The following is a 13,461-nucleotide window of genomic DNA, read 5'->3' on the forward strand; positions in this document are numbered from 1 at the left end:
TATTACAATAATGAATCGAGCGCTTATTCGTGCAATATCACTGCTCTCAATCTAAAGAGTGATGTGCAGCGATTATGATGTGATATCACAAGATATTTTTTGCTGTGTATGGCGCATTAGTTTTCATTTAACCGAAGACTGCATATCAAGACTGGGAAATCTGTCCAAAATCTGGAAACAGTAACAGCAACGCCACTTGCGGATAAAGGTGGTACTTCCCATAGTTATGCACACAGACATATGTATACACTTTTACATTAAGCTCACTACCTTCCTCCAATAGAGGCCCTGTGACCTTTGTCGCTTCTCGTTTGTATGGGGAAGGAAAGAGATATCAGTCTTCTTAATATGTAGTCTTCGATTTAACCCTTGATTAGAAAAACTCATAGTAAGAAAACTGCGGAGAGAAAAACAGCATTTTTGGCAACGTATGCCCCGGCATTGTATGGCAACACGTCCAATGTTATAAGGATAGGCAATGTTCGATTGGATTCGTTTTTTGACAGCTAAATGCGAATCCAATCGACCCAAAATGGAGTCTCCGCAGTTCTCTTTCTACAGTTTTTCTACCCTTGATCGAAGTCTGCATGTAGTCTTCGCAATAAGCCAAATGTCTTTGAATAGTTGAAGCTCCGAATAATTCCTAATAAAACTAAATTTTGAACTTATTTCATTCATATTTGGGCACTGGAAATGTTTTCCGTGAATAAACTTGTTTTTATGGGAAGCTACGACTCACTTGCCCAAAAAAGTTCAGCCGGAATTCCGGCTGACCTATTCTGGGTGGCGGGTGTAAAACAAACATCACTTTAGCAGTTCCTGAGCTGAATCATAGGTTCCGCATGACCAAGCTGAGTTTTGCTCAAAATCGCCGATACAGCGCCGCCCTATGTGTCGGTTGTTTTTGTCAGACAGCGATTAGTTTGTCAGCATTAGCAAGTTTTCTTTCATTTCATTTCCGGTTGTGACTTTAGGCCGAGTGGTTGTTTTATGTTTCTCTTGTCATTCCTGTCTGTGTGATACGGTGGATACCTATACCGCAGCGAACGCGTAAGGTAGGTGAGTAACTTTTCAAAATTGCAAAAGTTAATCAATATACGTTTGCAGAAACATGCACCGGCGACGAAAGAAGAGACTTTTGGCAAGACACTTTCCTTGAGAAAGTTGAGCCAAAACGTCCCAGCTTTGAAGAGAATCGCAAACTCATTTTATACCCACAACCTACAATTGGAAATGAGTTCTGATGCAGCGTTGAAAATGGCGTTTTCATGACAAACCCGGTCGGAATATTAGCTTTAGTTTAAATCGTAATTTTTTTTTTGAAAATGTATTGTGTCTCGAACGGTGCGATAGTAGCTAGCTAAAATAAAAAAAAAGATCATATCAATGCGTTTTATTTACAATAGGAGTTGTGGAGACATTGAATTCATTGGAATAAGTGAATAATAGGTTTGTTCCAGTACCAGGAGAAACTGGAATTACTCCGGAGAAAGTCGTTCCTGTACTCTCATCTTCTCTTTTTTCCTCTGGTAGCAAACCGGAGTAAAAGGGAGCAAGAAAATTGTTGCTCCTGTTTACTCCGGAGTGACCCGTGTACTGGAACAAACCTAATAATTGCTATGAATTTTTAACGTAAAATATAGGCACATTTCTCCTGTGGCTTAGAGCATTAGCAATGGAGACCAATGGGGCCCTGTTCTCACAATCACGTTACTTGGTGACTAGAAAAAAATTCCTTCTAGTCACTAGGTGACGTGACTGAGAATAGGGCCCCGGTAATATTACAATATTAGAATGAAAATACTACCAGAATTCTCAGTTGTTTCACTTATTTGTTCCAATTTTTCGTATTTTGTCACATCTTTGAGAAGCTACAAAACGGGTCAACGATTTATGCAAAATCAAATCAGTAAATAAAAAGGTATGCAACCTAAATGCTTACAGTTTGGTAGATTGGTTGGCGATGGATTTGTGTCATCAAAAGGGTGAATTAAATATCGCCTGAGGAAGTTACTGACAATCATAAAATATGCTGTTTTATTTTCTTCAAACAAAGATAGAAAGATTAAAACAGATTTTATTTTTACTGTATAGATGTTGATTGGTTTTCCATTAAATATTCCTTCAACTAGTAGTTGTCCAAGTTGTATCATTTGAATTCTATTTGTTTACTCCGCGCATCATTCAAAATCCTTACTCATATCTGATTTTCTTGATAAATCTCTTACTAGTGCAGAGTTTTAAGTTTTTTTTGTTGTGCCGAGGATGCAGCTGAAGCAATAAATAGGTGTATCAAGATTTATCATAGGGTGTTCGTCGATGTACAAACGAAAAAATAAATCGGCTTTTTGTTCAATGACATACAGAAAAATGACGTACTTTTTCTCATGTAATTTTATTGGACGTTCAACTTTCGATAATTAGTAGAGTTTTGGAATGCAGACGGACAACATTCCGCAGCATTAAAATTTCCCTTCCTGCCGATGTTTCTTTATACGTCCAAGGAAAATAAATTCGAAAAAAAACGTTTGATTCTGTCTTTGTCCTTTCTATTGGCCGATCAGTCCGAAAAATGGTACGAGTAAAGGTTGCTGCATGGGTTGGATTTTATCTTAAACGGCGATTTGGTTAAGAAAAACAAACTAAGGGTCTAATTTAGCATCTAATGCGCACACACTGACAGTTAACGACCATTCCTCCCCTTCCGTTCTATTTCCCTACGTGGCGGTAATAGTTTTTCTCTTGGCTAATGAAGGAAGGTGCTTAGCTGGTGGCACATTGCTGCACTCGCACTCCTGGACCGTGATGGTCTTCGTCTTCGTCATACGCGTTCTTGTAACTGCCGCCTCGACGATCCTGCTCTGGATCCAGATCCATCTGTGAAAAAATAAATCTTTTAATAGGATAACCCCAATCTAGCTTAGTATTGTGGAGGTTTATGAAAAATAAAGCTTGGAGATTCTCTGCAAGCCTATCCGTTAATACCACACTAATTCACTATAGCATTCATAAGAAGTCTGTTGCCTATTTTCCAGACGTTAACAGGCAAGCCCAGTAAGGACATGCATTTTCGGATAAGAAAACTAGGCAACACAGAATTGAATACTCAATCAATTACTGTCGCACTTTCCAGAATGCATCGAAATTGTACACAAAAAATTTGTTTAACTTACCATATTACATTCTTCCGCGTTGGCAGGGACTTTCACTACTGGCCGCCCAGGCAAACATTGTTCTAGGGCGGGAAGCAAATCGACCGGTAATGATTCCGGAAACACAACGAAGAACTGGATTACAAGTCGTCCCTTTTCGAATGGGTTTTTATACTGTGGCATACCCTCACCGGCGATGTATTTTATAGCTCCGTGTTTAACTATTTCGCCTGGATATGATGTGATGGCCAAATTTCGATCGTCTAATGTCCTAATCACTTTCTGGAAACCACAAAGCGATTCCACCAACTGCAGCTGTGTATGCATAATGAGATCCTGTCCGGATCGTTTGAAAATTGGGTTTTCCTTCTCGTCTAAAACTATCACAATATCACCGGGCTGTAAGTCTGGATCTTGATCTCCTTCGCCGGAGAAAACAATTTTCTGTCCGTCGCGCATACCCTTTTCTACAACAACCTCGAGAATCTTACGATCTCGTACCGTTTTTCGTCCGTTGCATGTTTTGCATTTGTCCTTTTCGTCAACGATTTCACCCATTCCGCGACAGTTACGACATGCTTCTTCATACTGCTGCACGAATCCGGGGGCTAGCTGCTGAAGCTTAGTCACAACGCCGGTTCCTCTACATGGGGAACATTTTTGAACGGCACCCTTCTTGCCGCCACGACCTTCACATTGATCACAGATAATATTCTTTTGTAAAGCTAACTTCCGAGTGGCGCCCGAGTACAATTCCTCCAACGTAACCGACAGCTGGTGGACCAAATCCTTTCCACGCCGTTCTCTTTTGCTGTAACAATAAAAAAAATATATCTAATAATTGAGGCGTTACTCGTTTCTTTGCGTTTGCAACGCGCAAAACTATCACATTACATTCAAAAATTCAATAACTCTATAGTGATTTATATATGACTGACGATAATTCCACGACATTCATAGCATAGATCACTACTTTGCTTTAGCATCGCAAAAGAATCACAAACTTTCAAAGATGTGAAAGTCACGATGAACTGCGAGAGGATGCATATACACAACTGTAGGAATCACACTGTGTCCACTCACCTGCGTCCACCAAAACCGCCGTTGAAGAACATCTCAAAGATATCCATTGGACTGTGAAAACCGCTGCCACCTCCGGCTCCGCCCTTTTTGATAGCTGCTTCACCGCCTTCGTCGTAGATTGCTTTCTTTTCCGGATCGGATAGCACTTCATACGCCATCGAAATTTGTTTGAACTTTTCGCCTTCATTCGGGTTCTTATCCGGATGATACTTAAGTGCCAGCTTCCTATATGCCTTCTTCAAATCATCCTGGGAGCAGCCAGGCTTTACGCCTAATATATCGTAGAAGCCCGTTTCCTTAACCATTTTGGCCCGTTTTCCCTGTTCGGTCTTGATTTTCTGTGAAAAATAGAAAGTGATTTTTAGTTATTTATATTCGCACAACAACCAGCAAACAAAGACGAGGTTGCTTTTCTGCTTTCAAAACCCTTTCGTTCTAGTATTTTCTACCGAACTCTTATGGCAAACTAAAATATCAAACATCTGACTAACCATAATGCCAATTTAATATAAAATACTATTGGCACGGAAATTGTATCTGAGCCACGTTTCTTCATCCTGAATCAATATAATTGGCATTTGCAGTAAAATAAATTGAAAATCATGACGACTCATATGACGAAACAAAATGGCGACTAGTAGCAGAAAATTGTGAAAATCTTTTCTCTTTATAGCAAAAACTATCCATAATTCAAAACACGGACGTAAATTTCGTCGTTTATCAGACATTTTCGTCATTTGCTGCGATCTTGACACAAAACTTGAAACACGTTTTCCCTGTGGAAGTTTAGACTAAAGGCCCTTGAAAAGTAATACCTAGATGGAAAGTTTATCCCGGAAATGAGGGCGAAATTTTATACTTTCCACTGGCATGGGCTCAAAATATTAGACAATACGATGCATAACTTGGTTGTAATTTGAAAGTAGAACCGAAGCCCTTACAAAAATAAAGATGAAAAAATTAAAATAATAACCATTTTTCTCTAGCAACCAAATCGCCGAAGGGTCACTTGTGCCACGCTGATTTCTATTTTTCGTTTATCACTAGGATTACTTACGACTGCTGTTCAATGGGTTTCGATTCGAAAAAATGAAACCCGGATTTTGAGCAAATCGCTTTTTGATGTGTAGCACCAAGTTATGTAAAAGGCCAATTCCCTGTTTTTCGAGCAGATATCGATTTTGCAAATTTTCACAAGCAACGAGCACTTAGTTCTCTTCCAGTTACTTTACGCGAAGAATGTAGCAATAAATGATATCAGCCGTTTGCTCACTTTGAGGAATGCGTTTTCTGGAATCTCTGTTTGGATACTGAGCCGCCACTAGTTTGCGACCACATTTTGTGTCCATCATCACTCTGAAGCACATACACGGCTAGCGATACTTACCAACACACGCAGCAACACCCGACCAAGTTTGAGAACGTTCTGGAACTCTACTGCGGCTCAAAGTAGCTTCTTCTAGAAAATTCGTAACTTTTGAGCCGAAACCGAAGCGAGAAAAAAACGAACGAAAAACGAACACGTTCACGTTTGACACAAGTGAAAAATTTGACGCAAGTAAATTGATCTGTAGTGCTCTCTTTTCCCCACTGCAGTCAGAGACGGGTGCTAAACAAAGAGAGCAACAGTAAATACAAAATTGTCTTTGGTAAATCTTTGTGCAGAGTGACAACATTACGAAAAAATAATCCCAGCAATTCCCACCAGGCTTCTTCCTGTTTTGTGTCGGTATTCCGGCTCAAATGAATTAACCGATTTCTAGTCGGAAACAGCAGCTTTACTTGAGCCAAAAGCCTGGCAGCGACAAACTTTAAAATTTCAGCGGATTTGAAAGGGAAATCAAAATAGTCAAGTCGCTAGCGAACGACCGGCTATTTGCCAATTCGAGTGCGCTAATTGCCCGCCATTTCGTTAGCAAATAAGGGGCAAACTGGAGTCTGATCAAATCAGGTAACTGGCATCCCTATCTCTACATACAGACTTTGACAGTTAGGTTTTACACCAACCGACATAACATCACAAAATGAGGCGGATGAACTTCGTTTGACAATTCTCGGTGGTTTGTTTACATGGTAGTTACGTGAGTTCGAATGTAACAGATGAGCACCCGTTGCACTCGCACTCACGTAACTGACAAAGTAAACAGACCACCGAGAATTATCAAACATGAACTTCATTCATCATAAGTTCATTCGTGTCGTCATCTTGTAGAACTCAATTCGGGACAAATGAACCGCCAAGTGTAGATCCCTTCAGAAGATTGAAGAGAAAACTCTCATTAAATATTAAAATTTGTACATAATGTCGTCAATATTTCCTGGGAAACTGGGCTTAGACAACTGGGAAACTGGACTTGACAACTCAATGATAATGATTGTTACTTCTCAAATGATTTTGATAATTATAAAATACGCGCCAGACACTAATTATATGCACAACTTATTTCATTTCAAATAATCGGATATCTTCTGTAAAAATCATAACCATGTACAGTCGTGATTCGCTGGTTGGACACTCTGTAACTGGACCGCTTTTTAGTTGGACCTCCACTAGTTGGACCATTGTCCAACTAAAAAGCATCGCTTTTCCACCGATCGATGGGGGTCAGTTTGCCAACGTCAAAATCGCTAAAAATGTCATCAACAAACAATAGTAGCAGTAAACAAAAGAAAACAATGAACACTTTAACTGATTTGATGTAAACTAAAGTGCTCCTCGTACGTATTTAAAATTAATTTCGTTCATTTTGTTACAAGCAAAATTCTTATGTTGACTACGAAAATATGACGTCACGTCACCCTCTTGGATCAAATACATATTTCTATACCGTTTATTCAAAACGTAATATCTAACAAATGCAAACAAACTGAGTTCATTATGCCAAATAAAAGCTAAGCGTTGACTCTTTATCGTCCACAAATAATAGAGAAAATTGATAACTCTTTATATGTTAATTTAATCTTAAGTCAAAATGTCATATATAGTATACCAAAGCTTTGCTAATATTTTGTAGATGTGATGTTTTGCGTTGTGATGTTTCTCCAAGTCGACTGTAGTTAGCATGTTTTTCCAATGCCAAACCTCATATCTACACTCACTGAGAACTGACATACAAGTAAACTTTTCAACTTGTGTAAGAAAATTAACTGTCGCTTTGAAATGACAACAGCAAGTAGACACTTCCCACTGGTCGGGGCTTCGATCGGCCAGCAATCACTATACGGGACTTGTAAGCAAACTTGGATACAATGGTGACTCACGCATGCAAACCTGTATGCGATGGTGATTTTCCACGTATTTTCATTTAAATGTTTACACAGGTTTTTCAGGAAAGTTGGTTCTAGCTTATATGTCTGTTCTCTGTGCTACACTCTCGGTTGCAATACAGCACATGAAATATATCACAACTACAAGCCCGTCTCTCAAAACGTCACAGTAAAATATGCCATCTACACCAAGGTGCTTAGAGTTATAAGGTGATTCGTCTTTGGCAGTAACTAGGTGAGGAGTGAGGTAAGCGTGCAGTAAGCTGCGGAGTAGAAACATGACGGCGAACAACTTTGTTTACATACTGAAATCCAAGCAAACGTGCATGGGGATGTAGTAAACAATGTTGTTAGCTGTCGTTTCTAGAACCAACATGGCTGATCGGCGATTTCGAGGATCGTATCACCTGAGAATAAAAGCTCCTTGATCTACACCGAGCAAAAAGCATCTGAGAATTTCATAAGTCTCGGCATATGAACCAGCCTTCTGACGATGCCATTGAACGCTTTAGAATATCATAGGCAGGCATATGAATTCATTTATCTTTATTCATGCATGCCATAGACGTACAAATAATGTATTTCATAAAACAGTCTTATGACTTCGCTTCAATATATGCGTTAAAGAATTTGATAAATTTTTCTCATGAAACCCATATGAGATCTGTTATTGATTCTATAAAATTATATTTTGTTTTTCATAAACGTCACTTTTGGGAAAAGTTCATAATTGTTTCTTATGAATTCAGTTCTGGCCTTGACCAGGAGATAATAGTTTCAGGCCAGAACTTTTTGGTTACCGCTGTTTGAAACAAAAGAAGTGAGATTTTTAGTCAAATTGCAACAAAATTTTAAATAATTGTTCTTTATGTTATTCAATAAATTACAGCCGTGATTCGCTGGTTGGACACCCTGTAACTGGACCGCTTTTTAGTTGGACCTTCGCTAGTTGGACCATTGTCCAACTAAAAAGCATCTGAATGTCAAAATCTCATGTCAAATTTACTTTGACAATCTATTGAACAATCTTTTGCACTACTAACGTCTTCTTTGGAGAGATTTTGACATTTGTCAGTCGGTCCAACTAGCGAATCAAAATTCGTTAGTTGGACAGAGGCTGTGGCCCAACCAGCGAACGACTGTACTGTGAGCATTAAATCAGTTTACAGTTGTGATTCGCTGGTTGGGACACAGCCTCTGTCCAACTAACGAATTTTGATTCGCTAGTTGGACCGACTGACAAATGTCAAAATCTCTCCAAAGAAGACGTTAGTAGTACAAAAGATTGTTCAATAGATTGTCAAAGTAAATTTGACATGAAATTTTGACATTCAGATGCTTTTTAGTTGGACAATGGTCCAACTAGCGGAGGTCCAACTAAAAGCTGTCCAGTTACAGAGTGTCCAACCAGCGAATCACGACTGTACATGGTTATGATTTTTACAGAAGATATCCGATTATTTGAAATGAAATAAGTTGTGCATATAATTAGTGTCTGGCGCGTATTTTATAATTATCAAAATCATTTGAGAAGTAACAATCATTATCATTGAGTTGTCAAGTCCAGTTTCCCAGTTGTCTAAGCCCAGTTTCCCAGGAAATATTGACGAAGCATTGCTCATTATGTACAAATTTAAATATTTAATGAGAGTTTTCTCTTCAATCTTCTGAAGGGATCTACACTTGGCGGTTCATTTGTCCCGAATTGAGTTCTACAAGATGATCACACGAATGAACTCATGATGAATGACGTTCATGTTTGACAATTCTCGGTGGTTTGTTTACTTTGTCAGTTGTGTGAGTTGGAGTGCAACGGGTGCCCATCTGTTACATTGAAACTCACGTAACTCCCATGTAAACAAACCACCGAGAATTGTCAAACGAAGTTTATCCGTGGGGTTATGTCGGTTGGTGCAAAAACATATTATCCTCTCAAGGTTGATTTTTTCTGTTGATTTTTTGTCTACTAAAAATGCTCGAGAAATATCAGCCATGTTCTATTTTTTATATAAATGCACAATAATATCCATAAATAAAAAACATATGACATTCATTCGAACATTGTGATGAATTTCATAAGACTGTTCTATGGAAATCATTAGTTTCTATTTTGTTTTCAGCTTATAAATGTCAGCAATTTTCATAAATGGGCACCTATGGCGTTGATTCAGACATTTTCATAAATTTTATAAGACTCTCTTATGAAGATAATAAGAGATGGATTTGGAAAATTTCTCCTCCAAATCACAAGACAGACATATAAAATTCATTTAAAATCCTTATGTCTGAATGTCATAAGACGTTTTTTATAGAAATTCAATCTAAATTTTGCTCGGTGATACAAACGGTGGTGCCAAGACCACATATCAACGCTTTTTCTTGGAAAGGGCGATACTAGCAGTGACACCATTCAAAGAAAATCAACAGTGAATATTTCCAGATTTGGTTTTATTTCTTATATAATAACTATTGTTAATTTGTTTATATTTGATATTGCAACGGACTTAACTAGTCTTATTGAAAGCTTAATTCTAATTCACACCATACAAAATGTGGCAACATTAACAATCAAAACAACACTAAAACAAAAAAAAAGAAAACCAAAAAATATTCAAAAAAAACTAGCTTATAATAACAGGTATTAAACAAACAAAAATGTATTAATCAGCAGCCACGATTCAATGCGACAGAGGAGAATCCATCCGTACACTTGGGTTCCATGGTCCATCATTGCGAATTGTCCAAAATTCTCTACATCGCACTCCACGAGGCCATGCGCTAGATGTAAGAGCGCGTTTTTTCAAGCTTACGTTCAATTCCACCTTGAACGAGACGTAGTCTAGCGTTGTGACGTCCTGCCAACTCGAAACAAGCTTTTTGACTTTTGGAGAATCGTTTACATTTAAGCAGTCTAATACAAGAGCTGAAATTTCTTGTTCACTGACGTCGTTTTTAATGTTTGTCAAAACAGCGTAAAACTATCCTTCATCGTTTTATCGGGAGATACTGTTTCCGAACTGGATTGAATTTTTGTAGAACATAGGCGAGGAATTTCGTTAGCACTTTCGTTGCTTTCCGAAGATAGGCGCTCCACTAGATTAACCACGGTAGTATTCAGTGACGCGACACTCTGCTTCAAACATTCCATATCACTTTCATGCTGCTTTTCTCGCAATTTATGGGCTAACTCAACTGAGCTAACGTTTTTTTACAATAACTACCGTTTTACACCACCGATTTCGTCCGGTTTTTTTCAATAGCGATCATTGTTACTATTTACAGCTGGTATCAGCTTGATAATTTTAAAAAAATACGCAAAAGACAGTTTCGCCTCTAAATTGCTAGCAAAAAAAGTAGGGGGTGGGAGTAGCGTATTGGTAAATCGATTGCCTTGTACGCAGCGCACCTGGGTTCGAGTCCCGACCCCGCACATAGGGTTAGAAATTTTTCATAAGAGATGTTTCTAACCCGAAGAGGCGAATGACCTTAAGGTTAAAACCTCTATAATCAAAATAAAAAAAAAGTATCGCCCTGTTTGTTTGCATGGAGCGTGGAGGGCGAAACTTTAAATAAACAAGTTTAAGAAAGCAATATCGTAGAATCCAAATTTTTAGGTTAATTTGTTGCGTTTCAAAGCCCTCATTCGCATGTATGAAAAAAGCCTTATGTTTACATTTGTAAGTATCGCCCTTTTCACAAAAAGATGTTGATATGTAAAAGAGCATAATAGCAAAAGTGATCAGCAAAATGTAATAAAATAAGTTATTAATTATATCCCTATTATCTTCGCGAAAAACATGTAATATACTTATACGATCCTGCAATGAGTAAATGCAGAGGTGATAGTAGAATTCTTTGTGCTTTATTTGTTAAATAAATTTAAAAGTTGCTAGGAAATTTTTGCACGCGATTTTCTCCTTTTGACGTTTCTGTTAGATATGATGTAATGAAAAAAAGCTCTAGATTTGTATTTGGTCTAACCCGCTCGGACGTGCATGGCAGAAATCCCCCCAGATAGCCGGCAGCGAAATAAAAAGTCTGGTAGAATTTCTGGGGGTCTGGCTGGCAGAGCGCTGCACAGCCGGCCGGCTCAAATACAACAACCGTTTCTGGCAGAATTTTTCGCCTTACGGTTATTAACGGTTTTTTCTGCCGGATTTCAGCCAGGCACGCACCGGCAGGACCGGTTTTGTACCGCTTCAGGTTTTGCTTGTATTTTTCTTAATTTTTTTTAAATTTTACGTAAATCTATAATAAAAACATGTCTGGAGGCATGAAATCCATATTACTTACCATGTTTGAAACCAAAATCTTTGTTTCTTCCTATTTTTTCATCTGCCAAAACTATCCTTCTTGGAAAAATGTAAATATGGCGAAAATGAAAGAACGATAAACAAAACATAACCGGTGAGGCGAATCTGCCTGCCAGAACTGGGAGGAATATAGCTGAATTCTGGCAGCGCCATTTTGATAATTTTGACAGCTGCCGGAATCCTGACGGATTTTTACTGGCTGCCCGTTTTTCTTCCAAGCGGGTAATGTTGACGATTTGCCTCCGTTCCCCTCTAAGAACGGTTGGTTTCAAAATCGTCCAATGAATGACGTTCGTTGGACCAATTTGGACAACGTCCAAATAACCGTTCAACGAACGTCCATCATTGGACCCGTGTTGAACGATTTTGAAACAAATTTTTGGACGTCTCAGTGGGTATATTTTAGTCGTCCGTCGCCCTGAAGACAGAAAAATGCATTTTAAATTCAACAATATGGGACCTTTCATAAATTACGTAACGCTAAATTTTCCCAAAATTGACTACCGCTGCTCCAATGTAACAAATTGTCACAAATTACTTTATCCTCCCTCCCTATTACCAGAGACTAAATTAGTCTCTGCTATTACGTAACAAATTACTTGATTTTTTTTTTCGTAAAAACATGTTACAACATGTCACAATTTGTCGTATCCCCTAAAAAAGCGTTACGCAATTTAAGAATGGTCTCTATTATAGAAAAAAATTCAACAAGTCTTATTGACTCAGTTCTTTAATATTCATTGATTGACTCAATCAGGAATATTGTTATTTATACAATAAAATCGGGTATCCGCATTACTTAAATTGAAATTTTGATATCTCATAGCAGCAAGATTGACTGATAAATAGCTACATTGGTATGGTGGAGCAGGATCTATCCGATTGCACTTAACTGTAGACATGTGCGCCTCTGCGCCACGCTGTCGCCGCCGGTAATTTTTAACGTACGCCGACACCGAACGATATGCCGGCGAATCTTTCCCTTTTTTTACCAGAACCAGAACAAGACAAACTACTATGATATCAGTTCACTCATAGCAAGCATATTTTTTTTTCATTTTACATTTTCCTGCGATCGTTCTCGTGGACGTTGCCGCAGGGTGATTTCGGATAGCGGGGTTGTTTTACTAAAGCAATTCAAGCTAACTTTATTGAATCAATCAAAAGTTGATATAAGAAAGGGATAGTTGAGTTTTTTGTTTTAAATAATTTTCCGAACAGTACAATTTCTAATAGCGGTTTAATCTGTTTATAAATTCCCAATAAAAGCTTGAATGATCACTAAGAACTTAATATGAACATTAAGGAGTACTTTTAGGTATTATCCGAACTTTTGGTTGCTTGGATAGTTTTCGTACCGTTGTAGTGGCACATGGACCGACTTTACACAAAAAGCATGAAAATTGGTCAAAGATGACCCTGCTTGATAACAATGTCCCAGTTAAGTTCAGCCTGAAATGGACTGGAATTCTGGCTGGTTCCAGTTCGTATTCCGGCTCCAGTGACACAACCGATTCTAACTAGAATCGGTTGTGTCACTGGAGCCGGAATACGTGCTGGAACCAGCCAGAACTCCGGTTCATTTCCGGCTGAGCTTAACTGGGGTACAGAAACAGGATTGTAGCATTTTACATATGGACTGGCGA

At 38.4% G+C, this 13,461-nt stretch overlaps 1 protein-coding gene and 1 long non-coding RNA gene across 5 annotated transcripts; one reads left to right on the forward strand and one right to left on the reverse strand.

The window, feature by feature from the left end:
* Window positions 1-888: 888 nt before the first annotated feature.
* Window positions 889-1,383, forward strand: LOC131676370 (uncharacterized). Its single transcript, XR_009303163.1, has 2 exons — window positions 889-1,055; window positions 1,108-1,383. It is a non-coding gene; the product is annotated as an uncharacterized LOC131676370 (long non-coding RNA).
* A 627-nt stretch (window positions 1,384-2,010) lies between these two features.
* Window positions 2,011-5,777, reverse strand: LOC131676310 (dnaJ homolog subfamily A member 1). Of its 4 annotated transcripts, none has more exons than XM_058955434.1 (4): window positions 5,623-5,777; window positions 4,236-4,573; window positions 3,174-3,963; window positions 2,011-2,877 (listed from the first exon to the last, which is right to left on the reverse strand). In XM_058955434.1, the coding sequence occupies exons 2-4, from the start codon at window positions 4,538-4,540 to the stop codon at window positions 2,764-2,766; spliced, it is 1,209 nt and encodes a 402-aa protein (XP_058811417.1). In that variant the 5' UTR covers window positions 4,541-4,573; window positions 5,623-5,777; the 3' UTR covers window positions 2,011-2,763. The 4 variants fall into 4 exon arrangements, with proteins under 4 accessions (XP_058811417.1, XP_058811420.1, XP_058811418.1 ...); XM_058955437.1 differs by having other exon boundaries at window positions 5,509-5,633; XM_058955435.1 differs by lacking the exon at window positions 5,623-5,777 and adding an exon at window positions 5,293-5,502.
* Window positions 5,778-13,461: the final 7,684 nt, after the last annotated feature.

Source organism: Topomyia yanbarensis, chromosome 1, assembly GCF_030247195.1.
Source record: "Topomyia yanbarensis strain Yona2022 chromosome 1, ASM3024719v1, whole genome shotgun sequence".
Lineage (NCBI taxonomy): Eukaryota > Metazoa > Arthropoda > Insecta > Diptera > Culicidae > Topomyia > Topomyia yanbarensis.